The sequence below is a fragment of the Crocodylus porosus genome, unplaced genomic scaffold (genome assembly GCF_001723895.1).
Source record: "Crocodylus porosus isolate Cpor-Errol unplaced genomic scaffold, CroPor_comp1, whole genome shotgun sequence".
Taxonomy (NCBI): Eukaryota; Metazoa; Chordata; order Crocodylia; family Crocodylidae; genus Crocodylus; species Crocodylus porosus.
The window spans coordinates 973135-990966 of NW_017728929.1; the positions used below are offsets into that span (position 1 = coordinate 973135).

At 43.6% G+C, this 17832-nt stretch overlaps 2 protein-coding genes across 7 annotated transcripts in view; one reads left to right on the forward strand and one right to left on the reverse strand.

The window, feature by feature from the left end:
• NGEF (neuronal guanine nucleotide exchange factor) overlaps positions 1–5799 on the reverse strand; it is an 85431-nt gene extending 79632 nt beyond the window's left edge. The window contains exons 1-2 of one of the 2 annotated variants that reach the window (XM_019542878.1): positions 5597–5799; positions 3705–3766 (exon numbers count right to left, since the gene is read on the reverse strand). In XM_019542878.1, coding sequence (XP_019398423.1) covers positions 3705–3751 — 47 coding nt within the window. In that variant the 5' untranslated portion in view covers positions 3752–3766; positions 5597–5799. The remainder of the gene's footprint in view (positions 1–3704; positions 3767–5596) is intronic. The other variant, XM_019542879.1, reaches the window with a different exon arrangement.
• NEU2 (neuraminidase 2) overlaps positions 1–17832 on the forward strand; it is a 50657-nt gene that overhangs the window by 29354 nt on the left and 3471 nt on the right. The window contains exons 1-2 of one of the 5 annotated variants that reach the window (XM_019542880.1): positions 9330–9483; positions 17255–17419. In XM_019542880.1, the coding sequence (XP_019398425.1) occupies positions 17295–17419 (125 nt within the window). In that variant the 5' untranslated portion in view covers positions 9330–9483; positions 17255–17294. Of the gene's footprint in view, positions 1–9072; positions 9184–9329; positions 9534–13563; positions 13645–17254; positions 17420–17832 lie in introns of those variants that run through there. The other 4 variants (XM_019542882.1, XM_019542883.1, XM_019542881.1 and 1 more) reach the window with 4 other exon arrangements.

Consider the following 17832-nt stretch of genomic DNA (forward strand, 5'->3'; position numbering starts at 1 on the left):
GCACCTGAGCTGCCCTGGTGATTGGCAGCTCTGACAATCAGCACCTGAGCTGCCCTGGTGACTGACAGCTCACCTTATCTCTTTCTTAGGCACGGAGCACCCCAGTGCCTCCGTGACACTGTGGGAGACAGCAAAGGCAGACAGGCTTTTTGGAGCTAATCAGCAGGTAGCTGAATGTCCTTCCTTGGAAAAGCTGTTGAAGAAGAGCTTGGAGAGAGACTTTGTTTTCTTAATGGGTTGATAAACAATGCGTTAGGTATGATAAACATTCTCAGCTGGGCTGCTGGGGTGGAAATAATCAGTGTGTCCTGCCAGAGCCTGGCTACACCCCCCTCAACTCAGCTCTGTGGAAGTGAAGAGAAGGCTGTTCTTTTGACCCCTGGCTTCTAGCCTGAGCCACTGCAGGCATGTGCCTGCATTTATAGAATGAAAAGGGGGTGTCTATCCACCTCCTAATTGGTTCAAGCTTTGCAAGAGACTAACCTGAAAACACTGAATCAATTCAGGATCAGTCTTTTTGAATGTCTGTCTCTAGCCTAAATGACTGTGCAGTTAGCAGCATTACTTTGCAGTAGCATCCCCACATGGCTTCTTGGTCATGCTGACTACACAGTAGCTCATTATTACTGTACAGTAGTGTCGCATCACAGTTCACGCCCCATGATACTACTGAGCAGTAGTAACAAGCTACAGTGCAGTAAGCATCTCGTGTAGATGTGGCCATTGCCTCCCAAACCAAGATGAATCTCCTAAGTTCATCCTTTTGTGTAGCCTGGCATCGTCAACTCACATTGTGTTTCCAGTGGCATACACCTGTGTTATTTCTCATGTCCTTTTTTCTGACTAGAGCTAAGATCACTTCACCATGGCCCAGGGTTTATAAATCAGGGACTTTTGACTCTTCAATAGATAATGAGACTGCACCCGTCGGGCTTCGATCAGCTGGTCACGTGCCACCCAGCTTTGAATGTGTATGGCCATCCGTCGCTCCATCCCTGCAGTCTTACTGAATGGATATTTCTCCCGGGGGTAGTCTCTTCCCCAATCCTGCCTGCCACGACTTTGATGATTCTTTCAGTGGTGGGGTCTGACTACTGGGGTTTGCCTGCGTCTGGGACCTCTAGGCAACGATCTTCTGTGAGGCTCCAACCTCCCCTATACCACGCCCTAAACCCAGCCACGATGAGTTGCTGATGTCTCTCTCTTGGCCTGACCCCACTTACAGATATTCTGGGCTCTCCTGAAATATGTATAAGGCCTAACCCAATTACCCAAATCAGAGTTACACTTTATGGGTTTGTATGGTCGTCCCGGTTCTTTATACAACCAAAACCCTTCTTCCGATTAAGCCAACACTATGGCTCTATGCCACAAACCTCCTGACCCCTCCAAAGGAGGGAAACAGAAAATACCAAAGAAAGAATCCTATCAATACCCATAGCCTCCTGACTACACCACAAATAGGCCAGCCTAGCCCGAGAGTTGCTAACTGGCCCCGTCTTATGTATGCCCATGCCTGACAGCTACCACCTTCTCTCTTCCCTATGGTGGGTCATCTGCGAGGTAGCTGGACCCTCAACGATCTCTCCAGCCCCACCTACTTTGTGTCCCTCATCAGGCAGCTTTATACCCGTGAAGCTTGTCCCTTGCAGCCTCTCCTGCTGCTTAAGCTCTTCGTTACCTGCCTGGGGCCGCTCCTGGAGCCTGGCCGAACCCGCAGTGATCCCACCTGGCTTGACACCTCAGATACCACCGCTCTCCCTTCTTCCTCGGGGCCAACCCTGGTTGCCCCCTTCGTCTTTCTGAAGCCTTGGATTCCCTTTCTTGGGTTCTCTGTAAGGATACGATGTGTCAGCTTCCTCTCCCTCTGGGCTGCCGCTGGTGCCTTCTTCACAATGATCTTCAAGGCAGACTTCTGCTCCGTGAAAGCCAGTCCTGCCTTCTCCCTCCCCTAAAAGGGGTCCCAGGAATACCTCCTCTGCTTATCTGCTTCCCGGTCTCTCCCCAACTGCCTTGCTCACAACGCCTTTTATATCCCTGCGCCGCTTCCAGTTTTGCTGTGGCTCCGGCTGCAGATAAGAGATTTTTCTTCATTTTATCCCTCTCTTTGTCTTCCCTGAGGCATTCTGGCCCCCCAGGAATCCCCCTTGACCCCTCGGGGTCCATCCCTTATGTCCTCCCTGTGACAGAGACATTTATGGGCAAAGTCTAATTTGTGCATTGTGGATTTTTTCTGGGACTTGCAAGAAGACCAACTATAAGAAAACTAAAAGACCAACTATAGAAAAGGAATCAGTGCTGCTAGTTCCTGAATGGAACTTTATAAAATCCATATTGTTAGTGCCTGTGCTCTCCCTGAGTTGAAGATATAGTTTGAGTCAGACTGTTGTCTTTAGATAAATTCCTCAGTGACATGTCCATCAGTCATATCAAAAGACAGACTGTATTTAGCCCTTGGTTTGAGGAAGACAGGGCGAGACTGGGCCTTGAACTGGCTCCATCACATGCAAGTTAATTGGGTGGATCCAGGTCAAACTGCATGTACTTTCTGACAGCACATACCTTCCAGGCCCAGTCAGCACTCCTCTGGAGATTGTGTGACTGTGGCACGCTCCACCCAGGGTAGGTGTGAGTCACACAACATAGCCTCCAGGCACTAAACGCCAGTTATGCCGTCATATCCAGGGAGCCTGCACACTCGTATCCAACTTGCCAGCTATGGTGCTAAAGCCTATTTATTATAGTACTAAAAATTGATCTGGAAATATGTACATTCACTATAAACATCAGTTTAGACCAGTGGCTAGCTAGTGGACCTTACCTAGGTACTACATCTTCAAAGGTAGAAGACTCTGGCTCTTCAAAGCCAGAAAAGCCTGGAAAGGCATAAGAGTCTGAAGTATAAATCAGTTATTTTACTGCAGTATGTCAATATTTTCCAGACCGATATCAGGAAGCTACTTCTCATGTTGGTTCCGAACCTGACACTTTGTATTAAGTCTTCCTATAGGCACCTTAGTCACCCAGCACCCTGTCCAGCAAGGTCACTGGAGGAAGACTCCCCAGCCAGACCTGCTGCTCAATTTAGATATGGTAGCGGCAGCCTCCGTCCACCAGCATTCAGATAGTGCAAGGAGACTTGATTGATGTGGACCTGCAGCACAGTATCAATTTGACAGACCGTACTGTGAAAAGCTGGCTGACAATTCTCCCTGACTTGAACCTTTCCTCATGACAGCAGCATGACACAAAACCATCTGCAGAGTCCTTTTCCTTCCTACTTGCTTTTATTTAATTCTTTCAGCCTGCTACAGTGGCAGCAATGGCCTCTGCTTTTGGAGGTCAGCAGAATCCTTCCGTGAACTGCCACATTTCCTTGTTTTAAGAAGAGGGTGGTGAAGTGGGCTGTTGTAAACTGGATTTGTAGGAGTTTAATGGTTGAGGCACTGGACTGGGTGTTGGGGAAGTTGGGTTCCTTTGCCCGTCTTTGCTACAGTTCACCATGAGGCTTAGAGCAAGTCACTTCTATAAAAGGGAATAATATTTTTCTCCTTCCTGATCCTCTTTTTTCTTGTCTTCATGTTATGAACTCTTTTGGGCAAGGCCTATCTCTTGCACTATACATGCACAAAACTGAGCATAAAAGAGCCTGATCAGGGTGAAAGTATCTAAAGGTCATTGTAATACACAAGCACTAATTTCACCTGTGGGATGCACAGCAGGTATGTTCTCTGGGATTCTGGATCTTCATGGTCCCTGTTGATATCTGTAAGTTATATCAGTTATATATATATATATATATATATATATAAGTAATATAAGTTATAATATATAAATATATATATATATTTGGTGTAAGGATATACTTAGAATAGGCCATGGGTTCTGGTGTTTCCTTCCTCTGTTGGATACAAGGCCTTTTCCTTCACTCATGAATCTTGTTACTAGTTATCTTCAGTTTGGAAAAGGATTTATTTGCTGAACTAGAAGTCATGTCTTTTTTCTGAGGGAGAAGGTTATTATTTTTTGGTTGGTTGTTGGGGGGGAGTCATTTGCTAGTTACTGCTGTGTTTCCTCAGTTTGTATTACTTCAGGGCTTCTCCCGTGTAAACGGATTAGAGTTCCTTATAAGCCTGAAAATATTGTTGCTAGGCACCACCATAATAAAGATTATGATTAAAAATTGCTTATAGAAATCTCAAAATAAAATGCTTCAGGAATTATTTTGTTGATACAGAACCTCCAGTGTGCACCACTGTGCTGTGAAAATTAATGAGAGCTACACAGTTAAAATCCTTCACACAGCACTGCAAGTGTCCCCTCCTTAATTATGGCTGTGAAGAACAATATGTACTTGGTGTGTATCTCTGGGCAGGTCTTTGTTTTACAGATGCTGCTATATTTATGCACAGTATTAAACTGGATCAGACTTATCAATTTTTATCAGAGTTTGGATAAAATCAGAGCTACCTTGAGCCTTCACTCTGCATTCAAAGTATAATGGAGCCAGCCATGTCTTTTTGCAAGTTTCAAACTGGCTGACTTAAATTTTTAATTTGCATTTTCATTTTACTGCAAATTCCTGGCTTCATCCAAGACTGGAAGTGCCAATATCTGATATAACATAGTAAGTACCCGCAAGCCTGTGAACCATCAATAGCTTGAAATCTCAGGGTGTACTTTGTTCTTAAAAGGGACACTGAAACCCTGTGTACTTGGCTTTTGTTTTGGGTTTTTTTTTAAAGAGATAACAAAATCCTATCCTATCTCAGGCATTCAAGTAAGATTCTGTTCCACCCTACTCAAGTCCCCAAAAAATATTACTGCAGAAGTTGGGTAGGTTTTCCTTGTCCTTATTGCTTTGTGTGACTAATTCAAAGGCTAAGGTGAACGCAAATTACAAAAATAGACATGTTAACAGGTTTTCAGGGGCTTGAGCAGAGTGGAATTTAAACACACAGACATTTAAGTGCCGTAGTGCCACTTAGATATCTAATAGGTGGAATAGGATTTGGCCCTAATGGAAAGAAGTAGCCTACACGGCTGGACGCTGAAAAATTAGCAGTGGTTTTGCTCCTGAGCAACTGGCAGCCTAAATGCAAAGATCCTCCTGATGTAAGAAGGAAAATAGTCCCTTTTTAAAAGAGCTGTCATAGATAAGCAACTGCCAGGTAAAACCACAGTCTGTGTCCCTTGAAAAAGAAATGCAGTTTGGTTGGCTGGCGCCTGGAACAGTTGCTAGTTAGCTTTTTACATTTTCTCACAGAAATTAATGCCTGTTTTGTGCAAAGTTGGTCTCCCACTGAATGAGCTCACTCCCTGTGGTTGCCCATTTATGTCTGCCATGCCGTGCCAATGGCGTGTTTCTTTCCCTTCTGCCCACTGGCGTTCTAGCAGTTGGAGCTACCTCACAGGGATACCTTGTCTGTGCCAGCAAGAACTCCTCGAGAATGACTTTCATCAGGACAGTGCCCTGTCTTTTCCACCTGGAAGCACTGGATTTATGCCCTTGTTTGTTGACTAAGTTTTCTGCCTCCCAACTGTGCTCTGTCAACATCATCAATCATTTTTTCCCCTGAAATAAGTTTTCACTCACCTGCTAATGAGGCACTGTCATGTGTGGTTTGTTCTTTCATTTACCATCAGATGAGTAGGCTGCAGATCCACAGGATCTGTGCTCAATTCCAGTGATTTTTCTGGAATTCAGAGTGAAGTTCTGAGTCCTGGACTGGGTAATCCCCACTGGAAACATCTATGACCTTCAGACCTAGGTACTTTCTCTCACCTGCTGCTGCATGCTGGAAAGCAAAGTTTTCCAAAGGACTTTATTTACTTAGTTTCCAGAGTCACGGCAAACATGATTTAAAGAAACAGCTCACTCTCTATTCAGAAAAGGTAGGGCAAGCATGCACCAAATATCTTTCATGATGTTCATATTGGAGGCTTAACTACAGTGCATGTGCAAGACACGTGGCATAAATTTTTAATTGACTGGGTGATAATTGGAAATTTGGGGCAATGGGTGAGCACTGCGAACTCAAATGAGTGGAAACAATAAATGGTATTTGTCTACTGCTGTTAGGGCAAACTGGTTCAGCCTTGCATTAATTACAGCCAATGGAAGTGTGACTGCTCAATATTTGAGCATTTTCAGTTGCTATTTTTAATTTCACATGGGTGATGGTAGCTGAGCATTGGTGTGTCTGCAGCAGAGCCAGTCTGGGTTTGTGCCCTTTAAATCTATTAAGCAAAAATCGTTTTTATGATTTGCTCTATACAACCACTTTGATTTCTCAGCAAGATCTGGCATTTCCTGCCCTCCTCGATCAGACTGTATGGTAAATCAACTTTTCATGGTGGTCTCGACCTGATTCTTCAAATGAAGGCAAGTAAGTCTAGGAGTTTTCTAGACAGCTGTACAGTGCTAAACTTAAGAGAAGAGGCCTCACTTGTTGGAGCCCGTGCAAGTCTTTCTGTTGATTTATGTGATGTTTTTTATGGGTCATAAAATTATCCCAACTCCTTGTAGATTCTGCTGTTGTATTCCTGTGTCTGATCTCCTTGGACTCTAAGCTTTCCATGTTAACTGAATACTCTGGGCTAGATGCACAGCTTCTCCAAATCATCCTTGCTTCACTGAAGCCACTGGGACAATGCTGTCCATAGGCGCTAACTTTTATTTTTGCTGGGGGGAGGGGGCTTAGATGATGGCCATGTGGAAAGTTGTAAGCATTTCAGGAGACAGCCCTCTTCGTGAGGAGGGCCAGGGCCCTTGGGCCCCCACATACTCAGCACGTCTGATACTGTCTTATGTTCCCTGAGAATCTGGCCCTGTGTGCGCAGTGTGGTCAGCAAGAGGTTCTATGACTGATGCAGGCCAATACTGAGTAGAAATGGTGAGCAGTAGCAGTATGAACTGTGTCTTTGGTCTGTGAGAGGAGAATTAGTGTATCCGGCTGTCCAGAGATTCCGTGAAGAATCTAGTGGACTCCTGACTCTGTTCTACTATGAGAGGTGCAGTTTGATGAAGCAAGATAATCTTTTATTTATTTTAAACCCACTGCTGTGACCTTCATTGAGTGTTTACTTATGAGACAGCATAAAGGGGGAAAATTCTGTTTATATGGCAACTTCAGGATCTAAAATCTCTCAGTTGGCTCATTTATGACTCTAATGAACATAAATACCCTGAGGAAGAAGCTGGGAACTGTACACATAATAAGTGGCATCATGACCATAGGGTGGTTGAGCTAAGGCTAAAACACAAAAAAATTAAGAAAGAAACTAAACCCATATGTAAACCACCTAATAAATCTGGCTTGTCTGAAGAATTAAACAGGTTTGTTAAAATATCATCTATCCAAATACAGATTATGATGTTGCCTCTTGGCCCAAGCAGTTAACCACAATCTTCTGAAACTTGTGAGGCTGTTTACATTACAAAAATGATGTAAATCAGGTTTTCCTTGTGTGCAATCCTGCTTATTCACAAGAAATGTTCACAAAGTGCTGTTTTGCCCCCTGTGCAGTAAGAACAAAGACAGCAGTTTTCTGCCTTGTTGGGCGAGTCCTGTCCCTGCAGATGCTCAGCCCCACAGCTTCTTCCCAGGGGCAGCATTTACCACTGCTTTTCTGGATTTCTGCTTCTCACTTGACCAGCTGCAACCAGGTAGCTCTCCAGCCTGTTTGTTCAAGTGAAACCCATCAGCCCCTCTGGCATGGCTTGGCCTATGACCAGTTTTGCTGTGATGTTCAGTGTCTTGGGCAGTAGGTTCCATTGTTTCAGCTGTTCCTTAGGTAAGACGTTAAAAGCTTCTATTGTAGTGATATGTACTGAACTCCCTGAGTTGCTCTTAAATTTCTAGCAAATTTCAAAGTCAATGAAAGCAGTCTCAAAGCATTTTGCCAGGGAAATAGAACTTGCATTGATAATTTCTAACAAAATAGTTCTCTGTCTGTCATTAAGCACAGCCTTTTATTATTTAATTTTAATGTCTCTTCACATGTGCTGACCCATATTAAATTCTAAATTCCTTTTCCCAGGCTTCTTTAGCACTTTGCCAGCAACTACTCCTATATCTTTCTTTAGAGGTGGCACCCAAAACTGAACACAGTACTCCAAGTGAGAATACTCCTTTGTTCAATATACTGTCATTGTATTATGTTCTGCATTATTTTTATATCCCCTTATTAAAGCACCCACACATCCTATTTGCATTTTTTATAACACTTTTTTAAAATTCTAATTACGACAATCCAATTACAAGAGCAAAGAAATAGGTGTAGAGTAGCAGACAGTAATGGATTGATTCTCTGCTGATTTACCCCCATTTTATACACCACTGAGTTCTTCCTGATCTGCACCAGTGCAAGGGACTAGACGATCCAGTCCACAGTGTCTGAGCCAAGGAAGCAATTTTTCATAAAAAGTAAAAAGTTTTAATAAATAATCACAGTGGGCAGTATTGTTTAGGGAAGCTCTTTTTATGGGAAATGTAACTTTCTTGTGAAAAGATGCATCAGGCTGTATAAGTGCCTCCTAAGGGAAAGGGTGAAGGCCCCCCAGTGCTGTAGATTTTCAAAAGTGAACTGGACAAAGCAATAGAAAATGAGTGCTAGGGAACATTTCTACAGTGGCAGGGAGATGGGATTGGATCTCTTTATACGTCTCTTCCCGTCTTATGTGAGTTGCTCTTTCCCCATATACAGAGTGTCACTGGGGTACCATCCAGATACCAACATTTATTAAACTAGTTGTGGGGTTTTGGCTAGGATCTTACAGCTTTCCTATAGTGGGACCCTCTCACAGCTGTCAGTATGCAGTGTGCACTCCATGCCTTTTAGGAACATAGGACTGGAAGGGTCTTCCTGGGCCACAGGGACAGTGTCCTGTTGCAGGCAACTCTTTGTCCACAAGGGTCCACCAGCCTATCCAGGCCAATTAGAAAAGACCCTGCAGCGTGCCATGGGCAGAGAACAGGAGATCACTTATGCAAACACTTCCTGATTTTTTTGGAAATTAATTGCAAGCTGTCTTTTTTCTGAGACTGAAATGAACTTTCCCTCTTGTAGTACAAATGGACAATAGGACCATGAAGAAAATCATGTCACCTCATTTTGCAACCATTAACCACACCGCAGCTATTCTGCCACCTCCCCTCCCATGGGACAGCTCTAACTCACATGAGTAGTGTAATGTTTAACTGCTATTGTTAGAACATAATGGGTCTTTCTTTAGCACCATCCATTTCCAGTGTGAAAGAGGTTTTGTGTTTTGCTGTAGATATGGTTCGCACTGATGCACATTTACAATTAGTGCGTCCTTTCTCTCTCCCTCCCTCCCTCCCCAAAGAGCCAGCACGTTCAGCATGCTCATGACAGCTTATTTTGGGAGTAAGTAATGAGACATCTAGTGGTGAACTTTCCTTTATAAACAGCTCAGTTCGCTTCTCCTTTCGATGCAGCCTCCTGGATCTGCTGTGGGTGAGGTGTTTCTCCTGTTAAAATCTTCATAGTTCCTAATTTTTGCCAGGGTGAGCATTGCTGCTAGCTAAGGGGTATGTTCAGGTGTTATAGAATCAATGGGAAAGATAGCCTGTGCTATACTCCACCAAGCATACAGCAGGGAAAGTTGCGCTGTTTAGTGTAAGTGCCCCCACAGTGCGCAGAGAGCCTTTGCTCTAAATTACAGAAAATACTGCCAGCAGGTGCATTGAATTTTAAAAGAATTGGTTGCTCAGAAAAGCGCGTACTGATTGATTGAAAACCCCCATGTAAACCCAGTATTACATTCTCCACTGTAGGCATAACTTTCAGTTTAGCCTGGCTAGAAATGCTAGTGCCACTTAACTTCTGGAGTAAAGTAAGCACTGTTTCATGCTGTTTCCGTATTGAATTCAGAATGCTTTAAACAATCTCACTTATATTATCAGATGTGCTTTGTTAGCAGCTTCCCTTTGCACTCTGGTTTTGAGTAGGATTTATTGGCCGAGAACAGTGTGCTGGGATGAATTGCTGGCTGACTGAATCATTAAGAAATCTCACGACCTTATCCGAGTTTAGCCTGAAATCTCTTCCAAGTAGCATAAAAATTCAGTTGTGATTCCTCTGGCAGTATGACACAGCAGAGCTGGATGCAGTCATTAATGGCAGATGGGAAAAACTCCCAGGTCAGATATGTAGTTGGAAATGTCTTGGACTAGATTTTTATGCTCATCTTGAGTGGCCTCTCAGAAAAAACCCCCCAAGGAAAATAACTTAATTAGCTATCTGTGCTTAGGTGGAACAGATTCTGGTTTCTGTTTCCCCCTCCTCCCCTTATGGAATAACCAACATGTTTGTTTTCTGGTTCTGTAGCTTGAAGTTGTTCTAAAGCAGTTTCTCCAGGATGCAGCAGCAAAACACTGTAATGGGTAGAGAGAGGGTTAAATTTGTTATGTGCTGGCCCCCAGTTAAAGGCACGCTGGGCACATCTACACATGCAATTAATGTGCATGAATAAACTCCGGGACATGTTGCTCTGCCGTTTTTTGCTTCTTGGCATACCATTTGAATGTGGGGCATATTGCTCCAGAACTTATTTGTGTGCAGCACGAGGATCCCAGCCAGAACAGCCCTGGGCTGGCAGGGCACCCGGGGGGTCAGCCTGCCAGCCCAGGCCTGCTCTGACCAGGCTCCAATGTGCCGGGTGGGGAGGGACTGGCTGAGGCACAAAGGTGCTTCAGCACAGGGCTAACCAGCAAGTAGACCCCAATCTGAAGCGCCCTTGTCCCCTAGCTACTCCCCCCCTGCAGCACATGGAGCCCTAATGGAGCAGCCAGCCCAGGACTGCTCCAATGAGGCTCCATGTGCTATGGAAGGGCTGCTTGCTGGCTCGCCCCACGCTAAAGCACCCTCATGCCCCAGCCAGTCTCATCACTGTCTATATAAGCGCTGCAGTGCACAAAACAATGCCGCCTCAGGGTAGTACTTGTGTTTAGCCAGACTGCCCTGTGGCAGCGTTTATTAGTTTACTATGACCTAGTGTGGTGACATGTGTAGATGGTGACATTATGGCAGAGCTAATTAGTCAGCTCCTCAGTAAGCCTCTGGTGTAGACAAGCCCACTGTCATCTTAATTTGGACCTAAATTCATATAATATATTGGTAATGCCTCATAGTTGAGGATCATGGTCTTCCATGATTGCTTTATCTGTGGGTCTGAAGATGGCTGATGAGGCCAATCCAGGATTGACAGACTCTGTTGCCTAAATGTACATGTCAGAACAAACTTTTACGTAAGCTATGGTCAGTGTCCTCAGTATTATCTTAACATTCCTAGTAGAGAGCTGCACTCAAGCAAACTAAAGCCCTTCTCTACAGACAGACCTAAGGCACCCGAGTTGAGGGGATTGCAAGTGCCCCGAGAAGCACAACAGCACACATTGTGAAGGGTATACTGGACTCAGTCTGAAGCTTGAGTGTATCCTTGATTCACGCACTCACAGGTGTGTTTCTCTTTGTTCTATTGCCTTTGCAGTTTTGGATACAATTGATTTGCTTTGGATATCAGTGCTTCAGTGACCTGCCATCTAATATACAATATCCTTTATGGCATTTTTACAATGGTATTCATATAATTTGGACCCTCTTCTCGCAACTTTTTTAGCTTGTAGTTTTCTCTCTTTCACTCTCTCTTTGTTCCAACTCCTTCAATTTCCTGTTGTCCCAGTGTGCCCCTCATCTACTGGTTCTCACTCTAAAGCTACCTATAGGGCTTTATGTAGCTCTGCTTTCAGCTGGGCTGAGTGTTAGACTAATGTTAGGGCTATCTAAATTCCCATAAAGCAGAAGGGCAACAAAGGTTCGGGCAAATGTCATGGTATATGGCAGTGATTATCAAGCCATGGCACCCTGGGGTCTCTTGAGATCCTTTCAAAGGTGCCACAGGGTGCCACACAATGTTAGCACTGTTAAGTGTGTACGTATGATTCACAAGATAAACCCAGAGACTTCATATAGGATTTCATAATGTTAAAAACTTTCTGAACAGTTGTGGACTTCTTCCAGTTCTTTGCAACAGAAGATTTGCTCTATTATTTTTTATGATAAAAAATTACTGAAAACTAAAAGCTGACATTTTCAGAGGAGTGTTTGTGTCTATCAAGGGGTGTCTTGAATCTAAAAATGTTGAGAATCACTGGTATATAGGAAAGACTTTGATTATGATGCTGTCCAGTCACCCTGTATTTGCTTTTAGTACTGCAGCTGTTCTCAGCCTTTTCTATCTTACACCCTCTTCTTGGAGATTAGGATTCCCTTCCACTTCGTAAATGCAGGATAGGATGGCAGGTCATGACCTCCAGGTGGAGAATGTTTGGGCTCCTGCAGTAAGAGGACATTCATCCCAGAGGGTCTATGATCATTGGGTAGAAGAGGGGAGAACAGCAATTCAGCAGCAAGTTTATCCACACAGGGTGCGCCTACATGAGACACGTTACTGTGCAGTAGAGCAGTTTACTATGCAGTTAGCATGCATGTCTACACATGCACATGCTTACTGTGCAGTAAACTGTTCTAATTGCGAGTAAATTTGCTACCTGCAAATACAAGTAGCAAATTTACTTGTGATTAGTTACGGTGCAGTAGCGCTTACACAGATGCCTGATCAGAACCAAATCTGCTCCCAATCAGCCAGCTAGCAGGGAGTGGAAGATTGCTCCCTGCCTCAGGGAACTGCCTGCTTCCAGGGCAGGCTCCAACACTGGAGCCTGGGTGGGAACTGTTAGGGTGACAATATCTGGATCTTAGAGAGCACTGGATTTGCAGCTGAATACAAGGCATGACCTGTGGCCTAGCAAAGCTGCTGACCACAAGGCAAAATGATAGCTAAGCCACCCATTTGCTTATGCTAAGTAACCATTTTAACTGTGTCAGCCATTTTTTCTGGAAAAAGCAGCAATTAAGTCTGTGTGCTGTGAACCAGCTACAGCAAGGAACGAGATAAGATACAGGGGCCCAAAAAAAGGTGGAAGATGGTACAACATGATACAGAAAAACAGACTGGAATGTGAAAAAAACACATAATTGGTAACAGAATTGGAAGTTAACATATGCAAAAAGGTAAATGGTGATTGGTGAAGAAGCCTCCAGAAGCTTCCAGGTTTTGGTCAAAGTCTGCCCACTGACCGAAAGAAGAGGGTTCATGGCCTTAGACATGTGTTCATAGCAAAAAGGCATGTAAATGTCTGAAGTGCATAGGCAATTCCATGCTAATGAAGCAAACAGTAAATAGAGGCAGAGCTTAAGATGGGAGGGGAAATGGGTGGAACAGAAGGTGGAATGAAGGAGGAGTGAATGTTAATGAGTATAAACCAAAGTGTATAAATGTAGGATGAACCTATTGTTCAGGGTAGGACCCTGTCTCTTACGGCGTGAGGCCCATGTCCAAAGCTGTCTCCATTCTGAATAAAGCTGTTGCAAACAATGTGTGCTGGTGTTTGCTCCCTGCTCTGCTCTGGCTAATGAGTAACAGGATCCACGGGTAACTGGACCATCGTCTCCCTAGTTGTTGGGTGCTGCATGGAGTCAGGGTCTAACATCTTGGCATAGTTGGAAGGATTCAACACACATTTGGAAGGGACTGATCATCCCCATCCTACCAGGGTAAGGCCTAGCAGGCATATTGGGTTGTCTTGGGCCTGGGTCGCCTCGAGTGTACTAGGTTCTCTTGGGCCATCTCAGCTATTGTACCCCGCCTTTTACTGTTCCCCGGTACCATGGCAGTGGGTTCAGAAACTTTTCCTCTTTGTGTGTGGGGTCAGGGTGACCTCAGTGGGTTTTTTGTGAGTTGGGTTAAACAGAATGTGGGTCCACTGCAGGGATTTCAAGATTTCACCTCCAAACTGCTGACACCTAAGACAGAATGCTTCAGAGTGAAGCTTGCATTTCTGGTCAGATGTACCTTAATTCTGATGACAGCCTAGGATTAGTAGATACAGAATTGTTTAAGTGTTTGTCTTGTTGCTTTTTTGTTCTTGCTCCGTATCAACAAATTCACCAATTATCAACTGGCAGATATTGTGGTCAGTCTGAGGGTTGTGTCTGTCCAAAACAAAGGTATAGGTATTGGGTCCAAATCCAATCCAACAATTAGAAACTTCACCAGGACACAAGAGTAGTAACCTGACCAATCAGAGCATTTGTTGATGCAGAGTGATTTGTTTTAGAAGGGTTAACTGAAACTTGTAGTAAGGTACAGTTATATAGGAAGTAACTGAAATTATAAGTATTGTGCAGGACATGTTGTTTGTTACTGCTAACCAGGAAACTTTGCGTGTCCAGGTAGGCAGAGTAGTGGACGTGAGTATATGCTGTAGTCTGCTTGGAATTAAGTAAGAACCTCCTGTTGTGTTTACAATAGGAAGCTAGAAAGCAAAGAGTCATCTCTCTGCTAGAAAGGCTGTATGAATGAACAGGGTTCCTTAACTCTGTGGTCCCTGGGAGAAAATAATTATAACCATCTGCAGGGAAAAGACAAAAGCAGGTGCATGTTTGCTGTGAAGTTTGTAAAGTGTAAGTTACCAGTGCAAGTTATAACAAGATAAAGTGTTATATAAGCAGTACAGCTTCACAAAAGATCAAAAACAGTTAGGAAATGTAAAAGAGACACTCTAGAATCCCGTGTGTATCACAGAAAGAAGCAAAGTAGCACAGAAAGAAACAGGGTATGTTACTAGACACCTGTTCAAGCAGTAGCAGAGAATTTGTGATTAGAAGTGAGAGGAGAAACTTGGTTCTCTCCCCCCTACTTCTTCAGGAACAGTGAAGAGCCTAAAAGAGATAAGGATTGTTAACAGCTGTGCAAACAGAAATCAGTGCCCAGAATTAATTTAAGTTACTCTGAGCAGGGAAAAAAGAGTAAGCTTATCAGAAGCATGTTTTGTTTTTTCTCTGCAGAGGCATAATTTGAAAGTTTCTTTTTGGGGTAGGAAGGGTTTTCTTGAAGGGATTATGTGTAGTGTGTAATTTGTCACCCACTGTCTTTTGGCGGAATTTTCTTAGTCCTAAAGTGAAGTTTGCTCAGTTGTACAGCTGTAAAAGAGGAAAATTTGATGAATGAATTAGTTTACGAAGAGCCACTGATAAAAATGAATTGTGAAGCCTGTAGCCCAAAAAAAGTTATGGTTAAGATCTGTTAAGGAAAGAAAAACTAAAAGTTAAGTCAAACCTAAAAAAAAGTTAGGATTCTAAAAGTTGTTAGAGAGAGAAAAAGAGAAAAATCTAATAAAGAGTCTGCAAGACCTTAAAAGACCAAGTAATCTGGCAGTCCAGAAAAAGGGCACAGAATAAAAATCACTGTTAGAGCTGCCAGAGCCGAGACCCTGCAATCTCAGTTAACCTGAGGTGGGGCCAAAAAGCCCAAAAGTCAGAGACTGTGCCCATAAAAATAAAAGAAAGTCAAAGCAGGAAAGTGAAAAAGTTTAATCCTAAGTATGACCTCGTTGGTGTAGTCAGTATAGTAAAGCTACCTGTCACAAAGTAAGCTCTCTAAAATGCTGCTTAATAACCACCCTAGGGAATAGACAAAAGCAAATATAAAGTGCCTTAAAACCCTAGCTCCCACCTCCATGTGAGTTATTCTTCATTGACAAAAAGCTAAGGGGAACATACTCCAACAGAAAAACTCTTGATGCAAGCAACAAAAAAGAGATGTGTGGCATGAAACACCTGCCATTTTAAGAGAAAAACACTGCTGTAAAAGCAGCCTCTGCAAGGTGCAAGGAGGATAATTTTTTGAATAAGTGCCAACCTGGCTATAAGCAAAGCCAGCCACAAGTGTATGATCTTAAGAATAAACCAACCAAAAGGGGTGAGCCCCTCCCTTTTGTTCTTGTATTTTACAGGATGAAATCATCACTGAAGAAGTTTGCTGACTACAAAAAAAAATCAAGCGTGACTGTGTTGCGTAGTAATTGTGTTTTACTAAGTTTATAAAATGCTGTTATTATAAGTAATTGTAATGTCAACTGAAAAGTAAAGCAAAAATTTTGATAAGGTGTAAAATACCTAAAGAGTGGCTACAAAAATGATACATCGTGCAGAGCATCACCTCCATGACCTCGCAGGGTTCATCCATGTCAAAGATCAAGAAAGCTACTGAATTGTTTGTTTTATTTTCATCCTTTTGTTTCTTCCCTCTTCCCGCCTTTTTTGTATATATATGCTGCATTTATATATATAAAAAGAGCCAAATCAATTCAGCTGCATATTCATGCCAATGAAAAAGCAAAAAAAAAAAAAAGCAGCTTGCTGCTATTGCTTCCACTTTCGTGCACGTGTAGAAGCCTGCCTAGGAGCATTTACTCATGAGTAAACTGCTCTCGGATCTAATACACATGTAGACACACCTACAGTCCTGTCAAACAGGGCCCTTCAGTCAGTGCTACACAAAGATGGAGTTTTTAGAATAGAACTGGGTGCTGCTGGTTGCTGATCTCTTTACAAGAGTCTCTCCTTGAGTACTTGCTAGCAGAAGAGCTGTTCTGCAGCCACTTTTTCAGCCTTTCACAGGTCTACTTCCAATCAGCTGGTGTGTACATAAGGCAACAGTTCTATTTCCTGGCCCCTCTCCTGTCCCATTCCATCTGACAGAACATACAGAGGCTTCAGTGTACAGAACAGGATAATATCCCTTTAAATAGGTGGGCAGCCCTTTAATGAACCTCCCTCTCTTCTGTTGCTGAAGCCCTACAGGGATGCAGTATATGTAGGTAACAAGGCTTTGGATACTTAGTGAGATTCTCCATATTCTTAGCGTAGGGAGAGTGAAGCGCTTCAGCGCAGAACAGTGGCATGAATCCCTTGGATTCTGACCCTTCTGTGCAGGGGACATTTTCGCTGCACCTGAGAACTTCTGCCCCTTCAGGAATGGGGAGGCAGGACTTGCCCCTTCCCTCTCCAGTGTCATAAATCCCAATGAACTGTGTTTCTACAGCCTCTGTGGTAGTTTGGCAAAGCTTGGTCCAGGCAGTTTTAGATTAATACAATACCATGCAAGCTATTTTTGCCTGGTAGTGCTAATTCTGAACTCTCACAAAAGTATGCAGTGTGTGAAAAATAGAAGCAAAGAATAGGCATGTATCAGCTGGTTAGCTGTAATAAAATGTAAGCAGAGAATAAAGTTATACCGAGTTACTGACAGTTCATCAGTGTAACAAGTGTAATGAAATCCACACGAGGCAAGCTGCTAAGATCATCATCTTCTCTCTTGTAGACCAGAAAAATGTCATTTTCTCCTACTCTTCTTGAGGTGAATGAAGCATCCTCCCTGGAGCCTCATCAGAGATCTCTGCTTTAGCTACACACAATTCCAGAAAAGCAAGACACCCTCAGAAAGGGTCTTCCATGGGAATAGGAGCCACAGTGGCAGTCCCCAGATGTGTGTATGAATAGACATGAAGCTCCGTAATTAAGAGTGTTGCAGTAACCCATGGAAGTAGGAGGCAATTTGAATTTCTTACTCACAGTTCACTGTTGTCTTCGCCCTGCTACCTCACCCACGCAATGCTTCAGAGAGCAAGGGCTCTCTTCTGCTTCCCTTAAACTCATGGCATTGTACCAGGGTAAAGGCAGTGCAGGGGCTGGGGGTGGGAGAGAACTGGGAATTGTCACTTTGCTGTACATGCACAAATGGCAGAGCAGCATCCTACAAGTCTCAGGGAAGGGAGGGAGGGAGGGAGGGAGGCTATATAGAAGGGGACTTCCCAATTGTGCCTCCTTGGTATTCACTTCGTGTTCTCTTGTCTCCTTAGCCTTTCCCTCAAATCAACAAGATGGTAGCTCTTCCTCCTC